This window comes from Alligator sinensis, unplaced genomic scaffold (assembly GCF_000455745.1).
Source record: "Alligator sinensis unplaced genomic scaffold, ASM45574v1 scaffold223_1, whole genome shotgun sequence".
NCBI classification, from domain to species: Eukaryota; Metazoa; Chordata; order Crocodylia; family Alligatoridae; genus Alligator; species Alligator sinensis.
In genome coordinates, this window is record NW_005841936.1 from 943,842 (window position 1) to 961,727 (window position 17,886).

At 40.5% G+C, this 17,886-nt stretch overlaps 1 protein-coding gene across 1 annotated transcript in view; it reads right to left on the minus strand.

Moving 5' to 3' along the window:
* The window catches only part of LOC102380392, a 150,046-nt gene that overhangs the window by 123,991 nt on the left and 8,169 nt on the right, over window positions 1-17,886 (minus strand). The window contains 3 exon segments of the mRNA XM_025199104.1: window positions 3,890-4,004; window positions 7,058-7,146; window positions 15,093-15,192. Coding sequence (XP_025054889.1) covers window positions 3,890-4,004; window positions 7,058-7,146; window positions 15,093-15,192 — 304 coding nt within the window.

Below are 17,886 nucleotides of genomic sequence, written 5' to 3' on the forward strand. Positions count from 1 at the left end.
GACACAGACTTATTCTAAAAAAAATGTATTTTTGGTTTCCTCGGAAAATGTTTCAATTATTGCTAGGCAAATCAACTCAGTTTATGTGATAAAAAACAGATGGGTTCCCAAACTCTAACTTTTACCTTTTTCCTAATTAAAAAAATGTAGGTATCAATTTGACTTAAATTGATTGTTACATTCAATATTATTCTGCAAAAGAATAACTTTACATTTGCTTTTTACACATTAAAATCCTGGTTTCATTTCACTTTTAGCAAAGCATTAAGGATTATCTTCTGATTTTAAAAATATTCAAATTGATCTTTAAGAAATTCTTTAGTATTTTGCATAGAGTGAAAGCCATAAATTTTATGATTCTCTCTGTTCAAACATGTAATTACAAGATCTCAAATCTGTTTAAAGCTCTTATTCCTCCTCAGAAAAAAAATTACATATGATAAAGTGAAATTGGAGTTCAGATACATGCTTTAGAATATATTCTCAGATATGAAATACATTATTCTATCACACTTTTCCCATTAAGGTCATAAACACTTTTCATAGTAGAAAATCTGGATTTATTTCTTCTTCACCCAAAAGAATACATGGAAGAGTATCAGAAGGATACCTGGAAACAAAAAGTTCTTCTAAAGCAATCACATAGAAAGCTACTACTTTTCTCAGTCACAGTAGCCACCCAGTGGATAATTTCTGTAATGCTCATGTATATATTAAATTCTGAGAACTTCAGAGTTGCTGAGTATCTTCAACTTCCACTGGCTTCAAGTGAAGTTGAAAACAAGAAAAACAGGGTTCTATGTATTCTTGAATACTTGCTGAAAATAAAAGTTATCTGACACATTTGCAAGAGAAACCAACTACACACAAGAAATAAAAAAAATAAGTGAATACATAAATATGAGTATGGTTGATTGGGGCTTTTGCCAATTCAATTTGTAAAATGCCTACAAAAGAAATGTAATGGATTTAGCTAGAACGAACTGCTAGACTTTCTTCCGTATAAAGAACCGAAAAATAATCACAACTATCATTAAAAAGGAAAGGCTATTTCCATGTCATAGTTGAATTTTATAGCAAAGATACAGCTAAAACTGCCAACACAAACACACGAATCCTTAGCAACTTTGTACGATAAAAGTAAATGTCTCTCCAAATTTGGAGACAGCATAGGCTCAAAAAGGTCAATAGTAGTAGTGAAACAGACCTACAGAATGAGAAATGCGTAATATTACAGGATCAAAGCTTCTGAAACAACTGGGCCTTTTGAAACATAATAAAGGAAAACCATAGCTAAAGCTATCCCAGCAGCATAAACTTACCCTTGCCCTCCAACATGTACACAAGGTTTGCAGTACAGTGATGAAATTCCAATCAGACTATAGAAAAAAATTGGCAAAAATTTCATTAGTTTGAAATATAACCTTGTTCTTGTTCTAACGATTTTCTGTCTCTAGTCACGTCATCACTGGAAAGCAGCAGGTCAGACAGAACATTTGTTTCTTTTTATCCAACTATCACATCCAATAATCCTCAAGCTTCTCTACATTGTGATTCAGATCAAATCTGTTCACTATCTTCTTGTATTTCAAATTGTTATTATTGGGAGGAGGAAGGAAAACAGAAAATGATTCCTAAAATCGTTTACTTCAGAAATAGTAAATGTACTAGAACATTGTAAACATATTGCATATTTCAGATGATGTTTTTCTGACCCCTATAGCTTTTCTTCCAAGGTGGGTCAGGTTGTTGGAAACAGCTAAAAAAGAAAAATTACCTATTAAAAAGTATGGGTGCACTACCTGTTCACAATAAACTATTAGTTTAATTCAACCCTTATTTCCTTACTTGTAGATTGCCCATGAACTGACTCCATTTTTACAAATTTGATCATTCATAGACTATTTGACCAAAGTTTTATGGTGACAAATTTCATTTTGTAGCCTGCTAACTACTGCTTAAGGATCTTCTGTATCTAATTGCTCTGTGTGAACATTCTCCTGAACCATATGGTGCAATTTATTCTTCACAAATGGGCAAAACAATTTATATTAAAAGCAGAAGGCTTGAATTAGTCACTTGCAACTCAAAACTTATTGTAAACACAGAATGCATGCATTCTCTCCATCCTTTAAGTTCAATAGTTTGACAAAATCCTCATAACAGTGTTCAAGAAAAGGTGTTAAAAGGGTCACAAATACCAAAATAAATGTGAACAAATAATTAAAAATACTGTTTTAGATATTCTCCTAGCTCTATGAAAACCATTATTTTCTTCTCTTTGACCCATCTACATTCAGCAATCGGTCTGGTATTTTACCAGCTGTAATTAATCAGAGCACTGATTTTAATTTATGAACTATATACAGAGGTCTCCATTTGTATTTCATAGAATCAGAGTTTTGACTTTCTCCAGGCTAAGGAAGTTGTGCACATACATGACTATCTAATTATCACGTGATATTATGTAGAAAGGGTCATAATATTGTCATAAGGCCTTGATCCTGCAAACACTTATGCACATACATAAAGCACATAAGCAGTCCCACTGAAACCAATGAGACTCTGTAGTCCTAAAGTTAAGCATATGCATAAATGGCCTCAAGAAGAGATTTCTTAACATGTTACACAGGGATCAGGATTGCCAACTCAAGAAATTTTTTTAACTGACAATTTGCAAACTTTTTACCGACAACCAAAAATGTTATTATTAACTTTTTTTTTTTTTACTGATATGTTTTACATAATGTAAATGCAACCCTTCTGCCAGGCTCTGGATAGTAGAAACAAAGGTCAGGTTCAAATTTAGGGGTTTAACACCAACCTCTAAATCTGGCTCAAGCCCCCACCCAGAACAAAAAAATATTACTTGACTGCAACGATGGTTTTACACTGTGCTGCCACACCCCAGAAGTCCCCTAACTTGCCCCCACACCCTGGTACTCCCAATCATACCCTGTAATATGGTGTCCCCACCCCAACTTGACCCCCACTGGCCCTGCTCACCCTGTACTTGCAGAAATCCTCACCCACCACCCTTACCCCCTCTTCTGGCCTCCACATCTGCATCCTGACCACATTACACCCCTCCCTGTCTCTCCTAGTGCCTTAGATTGCCTGGTAGCACACAGCCTGTACATCTTCCAGACAAGCAGCCATTACAAGCAAAAGACAGCTGGGACACAGTAGCAATATGTGGCTGGGGAGTGGGGAAAGGGAATTGGGGGCCACAAGTCTCTGACAGAGAGCTCCCTAAAGTGTGCTGAGCTGTTCTCCCACTCAGACACAACGTGATGCTGCTCTTCTGTCTAGCAACACCTGCATCCAAGCTCAAATCAAGCTCATAATTTCTTAGGGTTTTTTTATGGGCAGCTCAATTTATGGACTTTACAGATCAGTGGTTTTAGCTTTACTTTTTTACAGACAGTTAACAACAACGATGGGGATTCCTTTAATCTACAAGCAAGAAGCAATTTACATAGTACAGAATACTACTCTAATCTGCCTTGCTATGAATAATAATCTTGAAGGTTTTGTTCTCTTAAACTATGGGATGAGGTAAAACAAAAAATAAAAAGCATACACATTTTTTTAAAATATGGCTATGGACAGATTCTGTGTCATTTGGTGATGTTGAATTCCAAAGCAAACATGAATTTGAATTCTGTAAGGGAAAATTAACTTTTCTAGGGGAGAAATTTGCTTGTACATCATCAAAAAGTTGCTAGACTCTACAAGACAATGCAGAAGGGAAGAAAATATTTCCTAAAATGTTATCATAGTGATGAGTATTTAAAAGCATATTCTAAATACTGATAGTTGCAAAACAATCCACAAGTGAATGGAGTAAAAGTAGTTAAAGTAAAATCCTTACATGAGAACAACTTACTTTATGGTTTCTTTCCAGTTGGTTTTTCAGGGCCTGACATATTTCAATCATTTGTATAAGGTCAGCTCGGGAAACTGGTACTTCAGGTAAGCGGTCTTCACCGCCAAGTAAAAACCTGGTTAAATTTGGTTTTAAAAGAAAAATGTGTGCATGCACTATATTGTAATGCTATTAAAATCAACCCAGCCTACTATTTAACAAAAACACATGTAGTAAAGATCTAAATCCTAAGCATGAAAAATGAGCTCTATTTGTAAGGTACAAAAAAATCAAGGTTTTATCCAAGTGAATAATCCAAATTAAAATTTAATAGGAATTAAAAAGACAACTCTTTATAAACCAGAGATCCATCTAGCTATAGATACGCAAAGTGGATAGGGTGAGTGCAGGTTTTAAAACTGTATTGGAAAATCATCGTCTAAGCTAGATATTAATAGAATATAGTAAAGCCTAGAGTCTTTGAAATATTTAAGAAACCTACTTCCCTCTAATATTGTATGGATTCTTATTTTTAATATTACATTTTTCGTAATCAGCATTCAAGATTCCAACAATCCTAAGAGATCTTAGCTTGCTAAAAATGTTCTTGTTCATCACAGGATGTTTTGGATTCCTTATTGGCTTGTGGGGATAGAGCAGTACAACAGAGGTAATAAAGCTCTCATTTAAAATTTATTTTAAAACTTGAAAGTCCAAAGAATGCAAACACTGCAAAAAATAAATGGAATGCTTTATAAATACTTTACTGTTGAGATACCTCCTATAGTGCATTAAAAGAGTACTGTTTGTACTAGGGGTTCCAGAATATATTTCAGCTCTGTAGTTCTTTACATATATAGTTTGTTTGTTTCATTTTTAACCATTATCTATTATTTACTTCAAGAATTTGTTTGCTACCTGTCAGCATGGGTACCTAATAAGGTTTAATGTGAAACTATAGACGTCATCTCCAAGACAGAATATACTGCCCTGCTGCCTACCACTTAATTCCACTGAAGTTCATAAGATTATATTAGGCTATAAGCAGAGAATTGAAAAGGGGGAAACAGTACATTTAAAAAAATATATCCTTTATTCTGAAAGAGGATTCTTTCAAAAAAAACTAAACAACACAATAGACAGATTTTACTGTAAGTGAGTACTGTGGATCAACAGAGACCATGCAAAGATATCACTGCAACTTCCCATTCATCATAATCTCCTTATTAAAAGCCACTGTGGGCCCAACCTTGTCCTTAGTAATGCATGAGTTTAGACATTAATTTAGGCAAGCCCAATAAAGAGGATTGGACCTTATATTAATAAACTCACTTGCTGTAAATAGTTTAACAATTCTGATGAGACTTTTCAATAATTCCTTTAATTTTGGAAAGTCTACATCTTTTTTTTTATTTCCATGTGCTATAACACCTACAAAATGTTGTGCGTTATCATTAACGTACAGTATTTTTATCATAAAAAAGAATCATAGTAAATTAGGGTTGGAAGAGACCTCAGAAGGTCATCTAGTCCAACCCCCAGCTCAAAGCAAGACCATCTCCAAATACATCATCCTAGCCAAGGCTTTGTTTAGCCAGGTCTTAAAAACCTCCAAGGATGGAGATTCCAACACCTCTCTGGCTAACCTGTTCTGGTGCTTTACTACCCTCCAAGTGAGATTTTTCCTTATGTCTAACCTCAACTTTCCTTGCTGCAACTTCAGACCACTGCTCCTTGTTCTTTCATCTGTCGCCACTGAGAACAGTCTCGCTCCATCCTCTTTTGAACCACCCTCAAGGTAGTTGAAGGTTGCTATTAAACCCCACCTCACTCTTCTCTTCTCCAGACTAAATAAGCTCAACTCCTTCAGTCTCTCCTTGTAAATCATGTTACCCACCCCCTAATCATTTTTGTTGCCCTATGCTAGACTGTCTCCAATTTGTCCACATCCTTTCAGGGGGGAGGGGAGAGGGGGCAGGCCTAAAAATGGACACAGTACTTCACATGTGGCTTCACCAGTGCCGAATACAGGGTAATATTCAGTTCCCTTGATCTGCAGGCAATGCTCCTACTAATGCAGCCCAGTATGCTGTCAAAAGTTATTTTGTGGGTACACCCAGAGGTTGCCATAGGCAGATAATAAAAGTTATAATACGGATGTAAAAAGAAAGGTGCATTTGACCTCTGCTTGTAAACCATGCAACTGTCTGTGTGCATCTGTCTGTGTGTGAAGTATAACCTGAAAGTGTGAAGCGTGTATACATTCTATAAGCTTCTGCAAAAAAATTATACCGTGTAACACCTACATGCAATAGACTCCAAAACCTGACCTAGATAAAATGGGCAACTACATACCAAAAATTTCTCTCAGTAAATATTGACTTGAGTAAGGCATTCAGTAAGCTGCCACAGGGACTTCCATGGGGAAGTTAATAAAATTTTAAGCTGAAGGCAAAATGAATATGCACCTAGTTCTACAAAAGAAAAAGTCTGTAGTCAAGTTCAGAAAAAGTATATATATATTGAGGTCCTAAAGGAGTTTAAGTCCAATACAACTAACTCCATATTTTCACTAACATGGAGTGCAAGTTAAACAGTTAATCAAGTTCATGGAAGATAGCAAGCTAATGGGAAGAAAAAAATGCAATGAAATACTAAGGTTTAAAAATGCACTTAATCTTCAGAAATACAGGGCATGTCTACATAAGATGCTACGTCACCACAACAACAAGCTACGGCAATGTAGTATCAGCAGGCAAAAACCATAATACTGCAGCTACGTTAATGTAGCAACACACTCCCTCACTATAGCATGTTGCTACAGCAATACAGCAGCTAAAACTAACCCTGCACCACTGGCCTGGTGCAGTGCTAGCGGAGCTGTTACTGCACCGTTATTTAGTACTTCCAAAAGAAAGTACTAAATGACGGCAAGTAACAATGGCGCCATAGGGGCACTTGTAGACACACAAGTACTTTTAGTCACCTGGGATAGAATCAGAAAGAAATTCTCTGGTGTAGATACAAGTAGTAGTATTCCCCATTATGTAGACGGGTCACTCAAACCTCTACTTAAAGCCGTTAATGAGATGCACAAAGGGCCTTGGGTAACTCCTGCATTGGGATACATTTAATCCAAGAAAAAAATTAAAGAAAAATTACAAATGCAAACATATCTTCCCTACTTACATGAGCTTCTCAGGAAGACGCTCTAAATGGTTCCTTAATTCTACCAGAAGACCTGCTCGAGAACTTAAACCTTCTGTAAGCAGTACCACCTATTGGAAAATGTCACAAAATGATGTTTAATATCATGTTGAGTGTGTACTTTCTTCTGCAACTACATTTTATGAAATGCTCTGCTCAAATATTACTTATCTTGCTCCTTTCTATTATTATGTATCTGTCATTTGTCTACCTCAATAACTAGTTTAATGTTTATGTTTTATTTATTTATCCAGTAGCTTTACATTGTGTGATAAAATAGAGAGTTCCGTTATCATTAGAAACCAGTTACATGAAAAAGTGTACTTAAGTACAGAAAAATACAGCAAAGCAAGTACTTTGAGAAGCCTTTATTAAGTCCTCAGTTCTTTTGGCAACAAGACTTTTTTTTTTTTTAAAAGATGTTCTCCAGTCATTATGGACCTGTCATGGTAGTTTTTCTACTCATTACAGATCTAGAGATAAAGTGGGGTACAGATGCACCTCACAGATTAACTTCAGCAGTGATCCTCAACCAGGGTGCCACCACATCCTTTGAAGAGTGCCCTGAGGTATAAGGAGAAAAGCGCAGGCTTAAGCTTGTCCCTGACTGACCAATCCCCCACTCCCACTGCCCAGCCCTTCTACAAGGAGATAAACACCGTAATATATAAAGTCATTTTTTAAATTAGATGTCACTCAATTCACAAAAGTTATGGAGAGCTACCTCGAGACCAAAACGTTTAAGAACCACTGAACTAGAGAGAGAAGTAGTTATCCATGTTAGTCTGAAGTTAATCAGAAGGCAGGGCAGTGGGGCACCTTATAGACTAACTCATTCAGAGATGCATAAGGCTTCATACATTAAAATATACTTCATCAGATGCTATGAATGGCTTGCAGAGAGGAATATGGTTATTTTAATGCAAAGGTCAGAGGCCTCTGCTGAGAGAGGTGAAGGTGGGTTGAAAAGATTTGAGGCATTGAGTTAACCCACTGAAGAATATAGGGATTATAGAAGCTCATCCAGGTAATGGATAAGAATCCAGAGTTTTGTTAAGAACATACTTAAACACAATCCACAGGCTTTTGTCTCTTTCTGGAACTGAAGATGTCAGACAACTGTCCATACCACCTCCACACTACACAATTGCATCCTAAATGCACCACTAGATCCATTATCTACAGCCAAGCTCTATGTTACAATCACATCTACAAACTGGTATATATACCTTTGGGATGCAGAGCAGGGACTGCTACACTTACAATACAATCCCAAAACCATAGCCATTCAAATCACTAGAGCCAGGGTCAGACACTACTATAACCTGTTACTCCCAATCCCATTACAAGGCCACCAGAATCCCTCTTGTTTTAACCTACTGCCCCATCTTGGATACCTAGGAGACAGCACTAATGAATCCAACCCCTCCAGAAAAATGACAGCCCTCTCACGGCAGCCTTGGGAAACAAGCGTGCCCTGTCTTTCAGGCTGCCCCCGACCTAAAACAACATCTCTCCAGCAACAGACTATCTAACTCTTAACTCACCAAGGCACCAGGCCTCACAACAGACCCAAATGTCATCTGTGCCCCCTCATCAACACTGAACACGTCATCACTGGACCAAACACCACAAAATATAACATTTCTGGTTCATTCACCTGCCCATCTATCAATGTTATAGAAGCCATTACCTGATTACAGTGCCTCTCTACTATAAACATTGAAGAGGCATTAAAGAATGGATCCCTACATTAACACCATCCCTACAGCAACATAAACACTGGACCGGTACATTATAGAATGAATGGACACCAATCGACATTAATTTGAGAAAGACACAAAAGCCTGTAGCACAACACCTAGACCTCTCTGGATATCTCAACACTGACCTCGGAGTAGCTGTTCTTAAACAACAAAACTTTAAAAACAGATTTGAATGTGAACAAGAAATCATCCACAGACTGGAATGTATTAAGCATGGTCTCAAAAGAGACTATGGATTCTTATCCCTTTACCTGGGCCAGGATTTATAACCCCTATGTCCTTCAATGGGTTACATCCTTTGTTTATCCCCTTTAATTTCCTCAACACACCTTCACCTCTCAGCAGTGCCTGGTCCTTTATTTCTCCTTTTCTTATCCTTTGTATTTACATGACCATATTCCCTTCTGTTTATACATCTGCTCTCCATAAGTCCATTCATTGCATCTGACAAAACTAGGCTGTAGCCTATGAGAGCTCATAACTCACCAAACCATTTAATCTATCTACAAGATACCACATCACCCTGCCATCTGCATTACAGATCAAAATCAGGGCATTTTAGGGGCAGTATGTCCTATCTATTAATTACTTAGTTCAAATAACTTCAAACTATTCACAACTCATTCTCAGTTTCTACAGTGCCATGCAGAACAAGCCATACATGTAGGGTCAGCAGCCACTCTCCATTGCATTCCTAACAATTCCCTTTCAAGTGGGCTCTTCTGCAGCTGGAGCAGAAACCCCATGCCCAACAACTCATCCTTACTCCCTATTTTTTTAAGGGCATGTACTCTGTGGCTTTTTTGTTCAAGTCCTGCACAATAAAAATAAATCAGCAATAAATAATTGATTTATTGAATCAATTTCAATAAAAATAAAAGGTAAATCCCTAGAAAAAATATAAAAAATTGACCATTTCAATTCAAAGAGGAAACAAAATACATGACGAACGTGAGTTACTTTGCTTAATGTACTACTGGAGGACACTACAGTGGCAATTCAATACAATATAATGCAGTGGCAATCAGTTCCATGTTAAAAAACCATGAAGAACAGAACAGATGTGTAAATTGTGAATACCAAAAAAAAAAAAAAAAAATCACCATAAATTTCACTGTGTATGACTTTGTTCATTCTCCTTCATCTCCCAATTTGTATCTGGATGTCTTGAAATCCTAAAGGAGTAATTTTTCAGTGATGGGATTCAGACACCAGTAACCTAATATTAATATTAATGTATCTAAATCCCTGTACATTATGGTAAAAAATTCCATCTAACTATTATGATTATCCTTCTCATCTGCTTACAAGGCCTTTTCCTGTTGGCACATAATGCAGGAACAAGTTATAAGCTGTCACATCCTCTTCTCTCAGTAAATATATTTGAGTTTACTGAAAGGTTTAAAAAACTTTTTCATAGCTATATAGGGTATAGAAAGTGGTTCCCAAAAGCCTGAGATCAACTTTTAGTTTCTTAAAGTGTATTTCCATATCAAAACTGCATCTTTTTATCTTTTACACACACACACACACACACACACACACACCCTCTTTCTCTCCCTGCTTACTTAAAAGACAAAAAGCTTGTCGGGGGGGAGGGGGTTGTTTTTATCTGTTAGTTTTGCAATGCTAACTTATTTAAAAGACTGATGGATTCTCTTCCTTTTGATGTAGCATGAAATATATTTATTAGGTTCCAAACAGTTCCCCCTGCATGTCCTCCTTTAGAACAATCTGTAGTTCTCATTGAAGGCCTAGTTTGGTCAGGTGACCTTTTATTATTAATAATAAATGAGATTAATAATGATGATGAGCAGCAAAAAGAAGCAAACAGAAAGACAGTTTGCAAGCAGTTCACTGGGAGCGGGAGGAGGAAGGGAAGAGGAACCAAGGACCAGATCTTGCTCTGGGAAGGTAAGTGAGCTAGGGTGGCCTGTGTGCTTGGCAAATTGTGTTCCTGGACATGTGCTGTAAGCAGCTGAGAAGGCTGATTGCTGATTGCTTGCTGCCTGAGTGTGACAAAAGGCCCTACCTAACAAAGGTCCTGAACAAAGGGGCCTAGCTCACAGACAAAAGAATTGGTGGGGGATGTAGAAGTGGATGGCAACTTGGCAGCAGTGACCACGAGATGATCGAGTTCAGGATCCTGACAAAAGGAAAAAAGGAGAACAGCAGAATATGGATCATGGACTTCAGAAAAGCAGCCTTCAATTCACTCAGGGAAATTATGGGCAGGATCCCTTGGGAGGCCAGTCTGTGGGGGAAAAGTCCAGGAGACCTGGTTGTATTTTAAAGAAATCTTACTCCGGGTGCAGAAACAAACCATCCCGATATGCAGGAAGAATAGTAAATATGTCAGATGACCATATTGGCTTAGCAGAGAACTTGAGTTAGCTTAAACACAAAAAGAAAGCTTACAAGAAGTGGAAGATTGAACAAATGACTAGGAGGAGTATAAGAATATTGCTTCGGCATGCAGGGATGAAATTAGGAAGGCCAAAGCACAAATGGAATTGCAGTTAGCAAGGGACATGAAAGGTAACAAAAAGGGTTTCTACAAGTATGTTAGCAACAAAAGGAAGGCCAGGGAAAGTGTGTCCCTTACTGAATGGGGAGGCAACCTAGTGACAGAGGAGGAAAAGACTGAAGTACTCCATGCCTTTTTTCCCTAGGTCTTCACAGGCAAGGTCAGCTCCCAAACTACTGCAGCGGGCAGAACAGTTTGGGGAGGAGGTGAGCAGCCCTCAGTGGTGAAAGAACAGGTTAGGAAACATTTAGAAAAGCTAGACATGTACAAGTCTATGGGGCGGATGCAATGCATCTGAGGGAGGGTGCTGAGGGTGTTGGCTGATGTGATTGCAAAGCCTCTGGTTATTACCTTTGAAAACTTGTGGAGACTGGGGGAGGCCCCAGACAATTGGAAAAGGGCAAATATAGTGTCCATCTTTTAGAAATGGAAGAGAAGGTGGATCCAGAGAACTACAGACCAGTCAGCCTCACCTCAGTCCGGATGCAATGCATCTGAGGGAGGGTGCTGAGGGTGTTGGCTGATGTGATTGCAAAGCCTCTGGTTATTACCTTTGAAAACTTGTGGAGACTGGGGGAGGCCCCAGACAATTGGAAAAGGGCAAATATAGTGTCCATCTTTTAGAAATGGAAGAGAAGGTGGATCCAGAGAACTACAGACCAGTCAGCCTCACCTCAGTCCCCAAAAAAAAAAAAAAAAAAATCATGGAGCAGGTCCTCAAGGAATCCATTTCTAAGCATTTGAAGGAGAACAAAGTGATCAGGAACAGTCAGGATGGATTTCCCAAGGGCAAGTCAGGCCTGACCAACCTGATTGCCTTCTATGATGAGATGATGGACTCTGTGAATGAGGGGAAAGCAGTAGGTGTAATATACCTTGACTTTAGCAAAGCATTGATACACTCTCCCACAACATTCTTGCAAACAAGCTAAGGAAGCATGGGTTGGATGAATGGACTGTAAGGTGGATAGAAAGCTGGCTGGATCGTCAGGCGCAACGGGTAGTGATCAACGACTCCAGGTCTAGTCAGTATCAAGTGGAGTGCCCAAAGTTTCAGCCCTGGGGCTGGTTTTGTTCAATATCTTCATTAGCGATCTGGAAGGTGGGATGGAGTGCACCCTCAGCAAGTTTGTGGATGAAACCAAGCTGGGGAGAGTAGTAGATATACTAGAGGGTAGGACTAGGATTCAGAGTGACCTAGACAAATTGGAGTATTGGGCCAAAAGAAATCTCATGAGGTTCAACAAGGACAAGTGCAAAGACCTGCACTTAAAAAAAAAAAAAAAAAAAAAAGAAGAATCCCATGCATCACTACAGGCTTGGGACCAACTGGCTAAACAGAAACTGCAGAAAAGGACCCGAGGGTTACAGTGGATAATAAGATAAAGATGAGTCAACAGTGTGCCCTTGCTGCCAAGAAGGCTAACAACCTACTGGGCTGCACTAGTAGGAGTGTTGCCAGCAGATCGAGGAAAGTAATCATTACTACTACTGTGGTGTCTCCCTTACTCACCTTTGGCTTTTTTTCCCCTGCTTTTCCCCCCCTACCTTCTCTGCTTTACCTTTTGTTTTCCTAATTTCTACCTATTTACATTCTCACTGGCATCCTGCCACACTTATCTCATTCCATGGAGTCTCAGAACAGCAGAGACTCCTTATGCCTGAAGAAGGGCGATTGCACCCAAATGCTTGCTAAGAACTTTCCAACTGCTCAGCTGGTCTAATAAAAGATATCACAGCTACCCAAAGAACCTTGCCTACCTTTCCCTCTATTCAGCACTGGTGAAGCCACACCTGGAGTACTGTGTCCAGTTTTGAGCCCCCGCTACAGAAAGGATATGGACAAGTTGGAGAGTCCAGCAGAGGGCAACAAAAATGGGTAAGGGGCTGGGGCACATGATTTATGAGGAGAGGCTGAGGAAGCTGGGCTTATTTAATCTGCAGAAGAGAAAACTGAAGGGGGCATGTGATAGCAGCCTTTAACTATCTGAAGGGGGGTTACAAAGAGGATGGAGCTAGACTGTGCTTAGTGGTGGCAGATGACAGAACAAGGAGCAATGATCTCAGGGTGCAGCAAGAGAGGTTTAGGTTCGATGTTAAGAAGCACACTCTCATTAGGAGGGTGGTGAAGCAGTGGAATGGGTTACCCAGAGAGGTGATGGAATCTCCATTCTTGGAGGTTTTTAAGACCCAGCTCAACAAAGCCCTGGCTGGAACAATCTAGTTGGGGATGGTCCTACTTTGAGCAGAGGTTTGGACTAGGTCAGCATTTCTCAACCCACGGGTCGCAACCCAAAAGAATATATGGAAGAGTCACGAATAAACTTTATTTTTTAAGTTTTCTTTAAACGGGAAAAACGTGGGAAACTGTGGTTTTCCCTTGCTGGCTGTCAGAGTTCCAGCCTGTGAGGGGTTGCTTGGGGGCCCACCCATGTCCCACACCCATGTGCCCGCCCCCCACAACCACCCCTTGCCCCACAAACTGGGGGGCTGGGGCAAGAAGCACTGGGTAAGGACTGGCCATTGATGTTTACAAATGGGTCCTGGTACAAAAAAGGTTGAGAACCACTGGATTAGGTAACCTCCTGAGGTCCTTTCCAACCCTAATTTTCTAGGGTTCTATGATGTCTTGTAGAAAAAAGTAAGGAAGGACGCAAGCTGACTCAGAGCTAAGGCCAAACTGGGAGAGCTGGCAAGAAAACTTTTCAGACACCAATTCCATCTGAGAAAATTCTGATTCCATATCTCCCTTTGGCAAAACAATTTTGCCTATGTTGCATTTAAAAATGCAATATGTATGTAAGTCACATGCATACAGTGCCTAATTAGACATGACTGACTACTTTAACTATCAAATATTTGTTGTATTTGCTCAACGTTTCAGACAGCTGCAGAACTAGATTCTTTCTTGGAGTTGGGAGGAGGGCACAACAGCTACAAACTATACATGGACACTATCTAGTGGCTATCTGGCCACTATACAATGACACAATATTTACTGATATTTGCAGAATTTATTATAACATCATATAAATTGCATAATAGCTATAAACCCTTGGGGTTCACTTTATTCTGAAGTCATATTTATATACATCTGCACTTAACTGCACTGAAATTTTAAAAACAAAAGATGTTAAAACATAGGAAAGGAGAAATATAAATACAAATATACAAGGCTAAAGGCTGTTAGACACAAACCTTCTACATAACCTAAAATATGTTTTCTGCTACTCCCAACTCTACACCCAAAGTATTGCCTTTATCCATTTTGCTTTGCATTAGTAAAATTGAGATAGACTGATTGATTCATTTGTTAAATTAATTAAAACCATTAATAAAATCCTAGGACAAATAAAAAGTCAAACATTCCTCCCCCAGACACCAAATAATAGAGCAGCTCTACTCAGGTGGTATCTACAGGAATCAATGAAAAAAGGACAGACAGACAGATAATATACAGTTAGAAATTGTTATACCTTCTTCCTGTCAATGGACTGTATCACCTGCTATATGTATAGAGAAAACTATAAATCTGTAGTTACAAATGTTTCCTTAGCCTTGTGCTAGGGGCACAGACTAGACATCTGCTAGACACCTACCTTTGAATAATATACCCTTTCACATTACTACACATTAAGAGATCCAGAGGAAAAGATGTTCTGAAACAAATTTAATAACTATTTCTTGGGGGGGGGGCAGAAGGGAAGAGAGTCATATTTATCACCTGCCTCTTCAACTGCATTACTTGTGCCTTGAGAAGATTGACACGTCTTTCATCAAAACACTCGCTCTTTCCTTCTTCTAAAAGCTGTTCATACAGACTCCTAGGAAACAGAATACATAATAGCAAGCATAATAAAACTCCCATAAACTGAACTTCAATGCAAACATTTTGATGCAGTTCTACAACTCTCAAGGATAAATCACACTTTTCAGCCTGAGTTTATAGATCTTTAAGTTAGCAAATTCAGGAGTGAATGTTCAAGGTTTGCCCTTGACATTAAAGTTGAATTGTCCATACTATCACTTCTATATAATGCCCTTACCCATCTTTGATGGTGCAAAATTAACACTAAAATGAGACCTGAATAAAATAATCTGAACAGTGCCTCCACTCTTAGTTCTTTCCAGAGAGTAACAACCATTCTCTAGGATTCGCTGCTCAGCAACTGCCTTTGGATCTGATTTTTTACTCTGACTTAACTGACATTCCTGGAATCTTGGAACCCCCATTTTTCCATTGTTTATTTGCTCTCATTTGTACCTGCACTTTTGTTGAAAGGGTTGCCATTCTTGTCTGTTTGATAAAGCCCCTCTCAGACAAACAGAGAGAAACCTGTTGACCACAAAATTGAAACATGACCTAATTTTTTTTTTTTTTTAAGACCTAGAAGACTTGCTGCTAGATTGTTGTAATATATTATTTTAAGATTCTGGACTTAATTCAAAGAATGAAATGGAGAAAAATCTTTCTCTGCATCACATTACCTAACTGGTACACATTGGGTGATGCCAGTGATCTCAGGACATTCCCTATTCTGGTTTGTTAAGAAGCTCCACAGGAGAGTCCTAGTAGAGAAACCAATCAGGACACTATATTCAAAAACTCAATAAAAGAAAGAAGTTTTCCTCTGGCTCTTGGCTGAGGGGGCTGCCTGGCATGTTTCCAGGATCATGGGGCTGGGAGCATAGCCACCTCCTCTTGCAAAGGTTTGCTCCTCTATGGTGTCTCTGGGGCAGCAGATCGAGGAGCTCCAGGCTGTAGTCCAGAGACTGCGTGCCATTAGGGATGGTGAGCAGGAGACAGACTCCTCCTGCCAGGCCCTTCACCCCCTGGAGGCAGAGAGTCGACCAAAGTCACCTGCCAGGACAAGGGAGGACTCAGGGACCTCCCATACTGTCCAGCCAGGGGGTTAGACCAAGGTGGTCAAGGGCCCCAAGGCCCGCTGCACCAAGGTCCCCTCCCCGCTGAGGCTTTGCAACAGGTTTGAACCCCTTGCAGCCCCAGTAGAGCCGGCTGAGCTCCCAGCTCCTGCAGGCAAGGGAGTAGCACCCACCCTCACCCTCCCAAAGACAAAACACAGAGTGATCATCCTGGGAGACTCCCTCCTGAAGGGGACTGAGGGGGCAATCTGCTGCCCTGACCCCCTAGCCCAAGAGCTCTGCTACTTCCCAGGGGCCAGCATCCAGGACATAGCTGAGAGGATCCCTAAAATTATCCAGCCCTCTGACCACTACCCTATGCTCCTGATCCATGTGGGCACAAATGACATGGTTTGGAGCAATACCAGCCAGGTCATGAAGAACTACAGGGCGCTGGGAGCGGGGCTTAAGGGGGTGGAGGCATAGGTGGTCTTTTCCTCGCTCCTCCCAGTTGTGAGTCATGGGCTGAGGAGGGAGAGACAGGTTGAGGTCGTCAACCAAAGACTGCAATGGTGTCATCGTGAAGGCTTTGGCTTCCATGATCACAGTCCACTCTTTGGTGAGAGAGGCAGTGGTCTCCTGGGGAGAGACAGCCTCCACCTCACGCCACTGGGGAGGAGGCTCTTCTCAGCTAGACTGGCTGACCTGCTTGACCGGGCTTTAAACTGAGCCCGCCGCGGGTTGGGAGGTCCGTCGCCACTGTTAGCCCACTCGCCACCCCTGGTGAATCCACCAGGCTAAGGCACTTAAGGGAACCCGCCCCTAAAAAACAGAACTACCTGAAGGGAAGGCAGGAGCTCCCAATGTGATGCTTGCCTGCCTGTACATCAGTGCCAGGAGCTTGGGGAAAAAACAGGAGGAACTAGTCCTCCTGCTAAATAGGAAGGCCTATGACCTCACTGGGATAACGGAGACCTGGTGGGACTCCACCTATGACTGGACCACAGGTATAGATGGCTATACCCTATTGAGACGAGACCATGTAGACAAAAGGAATTCATCGCCTATTGGAATTCACTATCCAGCGCAGGGTGTTAAAGGCCTGCAGCAAGGCAGCAGCCCTGGACTTCAGGAGGGCAGATTTCAATGAGGTAAGGAGACTAGTCAGGAAGGTACTGAGGTCCAGGAGGGGAGGGGAGTTGGGAATCCAGGAACAGTGGTCGTTCCTTAAGGAGACGATCCTCCAAGCCCAAAGGGTGACAAGCCCCACGCGGATCAAAGGGGGCAAGAGTGCTCAGAAGTCCCCATGGTTCACCAAAAGCATCCAGGACCGTCTCAAAGCCAAAAAGGAGGCGTACACCAAATGGAAGGGAGGGGCCATCACCAAGGAGGATTATACCTCCATTGCTTGAGACTGTAGGGGGGCTGTTAGGAAGGCTAAGGCAGAGATGGAATTGGGACTAGTGACCCGGATCAAAGATAACAAGAAGTCATTTTTTAAATACATAGGGGGTAAAAAGAAGGTACCAAGCAATGTGGGTCCTCTGCAGGACATGCTTGGTAATTCATAGATGTTAGGGTCAGAAGGGACCTCAATAGATCATTGAGTCCGACCCCCTGCATAGGCAGGAAAGAGAGCTGGGATCAGATGACCC